The sequence below is a fragment of the Acanthisitta chloris genome, unplaced genomic scaffold (assembly GCF_000695815.1).
Source record: "Acanthisitta chloris isolate BGI_N310 unplaced genomic scaffold, ASM69581v1 scaffold13284, whole genome shotgun sequence".
Classification (NCBI taxonomy): domain Eukaryota; kingdom Metazoa; phylum Chordata; class Aves; order Passeriformes; family Acanthisittidae; genus Acanthisitta; species Acanthisitta chloris.
In genome coordinates, this window is record NW_008668886.1 from 81,336 (window position 1) to 87,335 (window position 6,000).

Below are 6,000 nucleotides of genomic sequence, written 5' to 3' on the forward strand. Positions count from 1 at the left end.
AACTTTTAGGACACAGTAGGAACAGATAATATTGTTGTAGTAATGCTCTGCAGAGTTTCTGCATGTGCAGCACCCTTGTAGCTGGACAGGGGACCCCAAAAGTGGGACTTGCCAGCAGAGCAGTGCCTGCAGCCATCACTGCTCTCTGGACATGTGGTTGCTCATGAGGAGCTGAGAGAAAAATGAGCCACACATCCCAAGCTCTCCACCACATTGCTGCTCCTCCCCCATGGCAGTGTCATCAGAGAGAGCTAAATCAGCTTCAGTAATATTGCATCTCCTTCTAGTTATAGGTAGGAAATAAGTTGTTGTGTTTTTATGGAGGGGAAAAAAAAAAAGCAATTAGAAAACTCCAGTTTCGCATTCAATTTATCTAATTAGGCTGCATGTGAAATTGCCAGAGCCACAGTCACTGCTGCTTCAAGCATCTTACATCTGTGCCCGCTCTGAGAATATATTTTGCAGGAAATCCTCTGGCAGCTGAGCCTGCTCTCTGGTATTTGATGCCTAATTGATGAGTCTTAAAATGGAGCTGTCCTTCAGGCTCACTGTTTGGGATTTGGAGAGGAGGAAACTAAATCATGTGGCTGAATCTAATATTCTCTCTGCATTCTCTACACAGTGTGCTGGGCTCTGCTCCTGGAAATGTTTCCTGCAGACATCTGCAATAGCAGGAGGTGTTTCATGTTTGTAGCCTTGGTGCCTTTGGAGGACACCATTAAGATACCAGTGATTTGATAGTTCTTGAGTTAACACCGGAGGAGAGAGGGGGTTTTAGCTCTCCTTAGACCTGGAAGAAGCAAATCCTCTCCTGGCTGTTATTTATTGCTCTGTTTATCAGCACTTAACAGTTTAAAAGGCAGTTAGTGCCTGTTAAGTGCAGGAACACCCAGCAGGTGGAGGGGAAGTAAAACAAAGATGCCCCACTTAGCAGTTCTTGTTTTTGCACACCCAGAATGGTGTGTGAGTGCTGCCAGCTGTCACCTCACCCTGTCAGCTGGGTGGTATCCAGGTGTCCCTGGATCCTGCCTTTCATGCAGGATCTCCCAGCAGAGGAAGTGATTCATGGCATCTTGTGGATCCTGCAGACTCTGGCCAGGCTGAAGCCCATCATTAGCAGTGGATGCAGGAGCAACTGATCATTTCTAATTTTCCAGTTTCAGAGTATTTTTTAAGCTTAACTGTGCAGTGGTCACAGCTAAGTTCTGGGGTTCACTTAGCAGTCTTTGCTGCAATTCTTGTGCCTGCTCCAAATTTCTCCTAATTGAATCAGCACTGGCTTCACCACATTTTATTGCTCTCATTTATTGCAACTACTACCTATCAAATTAATTGCTGTGTTTTGACAGTCCCAATTTACTTTCCCATTATGGCTGCTGTTACTATGGATGAAATGTGGTTGTCAGTTCCTCTATGGGGGATCAGTTGGTATTGAGAAAACCTACCCTGCTTCCAGCCTTCCCAAAAAGAGACCAAAAGAGCTGTCACTGCCCATGGGGCCATATTATCCATGTAGGTTAGGCATGAGGAAGCCAAGGGGGAAAAGGATGTAGAAAGTGTCTGACCCAGGTCTCCAAGCAGAAACAGCTTCTCCCAAAGCAGCCCAGAGGTACCTGCCTTGCAGGGACTTTGTGCTGAGAAAGTTCCAGGGCTCAGTGCCATGGGGCTGCTCAAAAATAGGCTACAGAGATCCCCCAGGGGCAGCCAAGTTTACAGTATCAGATTGGACACGGGAACAGCTGCAGGCTGGGTTTAAATTTGCCAGATGTTTCCACTAAAGATGCTCCCTTGGTCTTCGATAGTGCTCACTGTCTTCTCTCTCCAGTCCCACAGAGATGTTGGATAGGTACCACATAGATTGTCTCTCCAGTCCCACGGAGATGTTGGATAGGTACCACATAGATTTTGTCAGTACAGAGTCAAACCCCACCAAAATTCTTATCAGTTTTCACTGCAGAGAGCTGTATGTCTCTTGGGAAGAGCCATGCCCCACTTGCAGGTTACAGGTAGGTATTCTCACAGGTCCAAGGCACTGGCTGTGGCACAGGATTTTCCTCTGGCAAGGACCCACCATCAGCAGGAGCCTCCAGTGAGGGACCCTGTGCTTGTGTGGCTCTGCCCCATTGCACATGGTGGTGATAGACTCAATTTCATAGCCCAGAGAGGCACAGCTGGGCATCAGCAGTGTGCTGGAAGCCACCTGGAGCTTCCAGCAGTGGTAGGGTTTGGAGTGGGTTTGTACCAATGCCCATCCTCATCTGCCCTTCAGGCTGCAAGTAAATGTGGCTGATGCTCCATCCTTCATTCCACTCTGCTCTCTAGGCTGGTTAGGCACAGAAATACAAGCTCCTTCACCTGCTGCCATCATCTTCATGATCACTTTCTTCCTTTGTCTCATTGTTTTGCTCTCAGGGACAGATTCCTCTTAAACTCATCTGTATATTTGCATCCATCTTTAAGGTAATTCCATGTCTGTGTTTCCCCTGGGTGCTGTAGAAACCTGTGTCTTCTCCTCAGCCTGTGTGATTTGTGTGGTAGTGAGAGCATTTGGCTCCATCCTTCCTTCCTGTAGGAGCAGTTTTACTGCAGTCATTCTCTGTGTGTGACACTAATGTTTATGTTTGCCTCTTTTAATTATTATTATTTGTGGTTCTTTGGCATTTCAACTGCTTTTTGGAGAGGGAGGGAGGGATGAAAAAAGCCAATTGGGTTTTAGCAGGAACTGGTGCTCGGCCCCACGTTTGCAGAGGGAATAGCTGCAGAATTTGGGAAAGGCTGAGCTTTGTCATTTGGGTTCAGGTTTAATATTTAGTGGTTATGTAAAAGAAAAGAGGCAGAGCCATGTCTGCTCCAGCCACTACACCACTCCCATGTGCTTCTGCCTCTGGTGCAGCACTGAGAGGCTCTGGGCTGACTGGAATTGGTTGCTCCATGCAACCACTGACCTCATCTCAGCCAGGACTTCATCAAAACATGGTCATTTGTCAAACCCCTTGCACAGACCCTCCCAGGAAGTGATCAGCCCAATTCATCCTGTTAAATAACTGAATAACATTTATGCAAACCATGACAAGCTGCTTACAAACATCTTGGTGTGAAGTCTCAGGACCCAGTGCTTAGGCAGGACACAATCTCCAGCCAGGCCTGGGAAGGTCTGGGCTGGGCTGAGAGACCAGGAGACAACCACATGCCTCTCAATACGTTTGGGAGCAGCTCCAGAGCACTGGAGACTCTGCCTGGCCTGGTTTATCACTCCGAGACAAATAGATGAGCCAGAGCCAGGATGTTGCCTGCTGAGTGAGGAAGGACTTGCAGGGATTCTCCAGAAATAGTGAGGAGAAGGCTGGTGGAGGAGGACAGGGACTGATGTGGTGCCACCAGTGACTGGTGCCAGTGCCTGCTGCCACGTTTGTCATGGAGAGGAAGGGGTTTCAGCAGCCTGGATGAGGGCAGATTGTTGGTGTTTAGTGGGGGCTCAATGGAGGAATTAAGCACTTAGCAGAGGGGTGTGTGTGTGTCCATGGATTGTCCCACTCATCCCTGTCCCATGCTGCCTGTGTTTCTGAGGGAACTGCCCTGAGAATCACTCCTTGCTGGGCAGGAAATGCTGGGAATCCTCAGCTGCTGTGGTTAACAGCCATGTGCTCTCCTGGATAATTGCACAGGTCAGGCTTTGCTTGCCTGTGGCTTAAAAAAATGTAGCAGAAATACAGTTTCATTTCTTCCAAAGAGTTATTTCATGGAGGATCACGTTCAGCCTCAGGCCCCACAGCATGAGCCCAGCTCCCACACAGACTGCCTGGATCTCCTGCAGCCCAAGGTGTTTGGCTGGTGTTTGCCACCGTGAGGGTCCTCCCACCCTGCCACAGGGTGTTAGAGAGGCAGAGGCTGCTCAGGGCGGTGGGGGAGCACTGACTGGGCTGAGCAGAGCTGTGCTGTGCCTGAGAACGGAGCCCCTGCTGTTAAATGAGGTGATCAGTCATTTAAAGAGGTTGATGACAGGCACTGAAGACAGAGCTGTTCCTCAGCCTCCCCTGCAGAGAGATGGTCCATGGGCTCGAGGTCAGGCTTATCTCAGGGTTTTGCTGGAGCAGCAGGAGAAGGGAATATGATTTTTGATCATTTCTGGTTTCTTCAAAAATAGGTATAGACCTGTGTGTACTTTCAGTGTTGTTCCAAGCCAGGCAATACCCTCAGAGCCCCAAACCCACAGTCTCCAAACACTGTGTGCTCACTCCACTGCCAAGCTGGCTTGCCCGTGCAGATTCTCCTGTGACCAGGTTGGCATGAGCAAGGCTGGACACCCTGGGAGGCATAGATGCTTGGGGTATCATAACCTCCTTTATGTTGTGGATATCTTCATGATAGAGAAATGAGTGTTTTAGGTGAAGTTGTCTGCCTGCTGTTGGTCTCAGCTGTGGGATGTTGTGGGTGGCACTTGGACGTGTCCTTGTCCCCTTTTCTCCATCCAGTGTAGGACAGTGACAGATTTCTCTGGTCAAATCTTGGTCACTGACTGTCTGTGGATGGCTGGGCTGAGTGGAGCTCCTCAAGGATGCTCCAGAGTGCAGCAAGGATCAAGGTTTCAACATAAGAAAACAGCAGAACTTAGAAGCAGGAGGGAAAGGCTGAAGGTAACATGGTGTGTGTGCAATGCAAGTAAGTTACCTTGGCCGTGATTGCTGCTCTCAGATTTTGGGGACTGCTGTTTTGGGGAGCAGGCAAACTCACAGAAGCTGAAATCACACAGCCCTTGTGTAGGAAGAACTGGGTTCTGGGAGAAGCATTTAGTTTTCCTGCACAAACTCACAGAAGCTGAAATGACACAGCCCTTGTGTAGGAAGAACTGGCTTCTGGGAGAAGCATTTAGTTTTCCTGCTGTTTACAGTGGAGCTTTGGAGAAGCAGTTATGGGATAAAACCATCACTCTGGTCTAGATGATTTGGAAACATTGCTGCTGGTCTGCAGGACTTTCCCCCAGAACCATATACCTCCTTATGGTGCTGCAGCAGCAAAAGTGCTTTCAGGGAAGTGCAAAGCTCAGTTTTGGGTGCAAAGAGACCAAGCAAGTGTCCAGGCACAAGTTGCACAGCACTGCAGCATCACACTGGAATATCACTGAGCTGTTTACGTGGCACCAGCACAACAGGCTGGTTCATTGCTATTCCCTCTCAGTATGGGTTGGAAAAAACACCTCCTGCATTTCTCTGTGCCTATAATGTCTTCATTTGCTTGCCATTCATGTAGAAAACAAGGGAGCAGAGAAGGAATCAGGGACCCAGAGCTGCCTGACGTGTGTGAAGACGAAGCTACATCCTGAAGGTCCCGGCTGGCGCGGGCTGGTCGCGCACGTGCTGCTGCTGTCGTACCCATCGTGGTGTTGTGTGCCCTCATCACCCAGTCTGGGGCCTGCAAAGTGAAAATAAAGCCAAACCAAACCCACCAAAATGGACCAGCCCAGAAAACCAGGAAGGAGGGACAGAGCAGTGCTAAGGAGAAGAGCGAGTCCTCGGGCAAGGTGTCCGTGCTCTCCTCCGCGTGTGCCTTGCTCTCCACTTGTGCTTTGGCTTGAGTGTCTTGGCTGAGGAATGTGGGTTTGGTTGTAATGCAGAGAACCAAATGTTGGCTCAGGGGTCCTTTGCCCTGGAGACTTTTTTCTTGTTTATTTTTGCATTCTCTGTTTCAAGTATCAGGAAAAAACCATCGGAATCAGGTTTTATATCCGAGGGAAACTGTTGTATTTAATGCACAGGTAAAGCATTTCTGTGTATCAGGACACAGTCCTGCTCCTGCTGTGGAGTCCATGGCAGAATGGTTATCAGTTAAAGGAGGATGAGATCTTGCTTTCCTTGTGAACACTGTCCCTCTCTATGCCTTTCTTTCTCTTTCTTCCTTCTCCTCTTATCCCTGAGTTTTTCACATGTCAATCCTGCCTGCAGTGATGGATTTAGTTAGGGCAGTGTCACAGAATGGAGGTTACACCATGCAATGAGCCCTGGA

The 6,000-nt window shown here is 48.8% G+C and overlaps 1 protein-coding gene across 1 annotated transcript in view; it reads left to right on the forward strand.

Moving 5' to 3' along the window:
- LOC103800737 (calcium/calmodulin-dependent protein kinase kinase 1-like) overlaps positions 1–5,378 on the forward strand; it is a 47,306-nt gene extending 41,928 nt beyond the window's left edge. The window contains exon 15 of the mRNA XM_009073122.1: positions 5,248–5,378. Coding sequence (XP_009071370.1) covers positions 5,248–5,320 — 73 coding nt within the window. The 3' untranslated portion in view covers positions 5,321–5,378. The remainder of the gene's footprint in view (positions 1–5,247) is intronic.
- Positions 5,379–6,000: the final 622 nt, after the last annotated feature.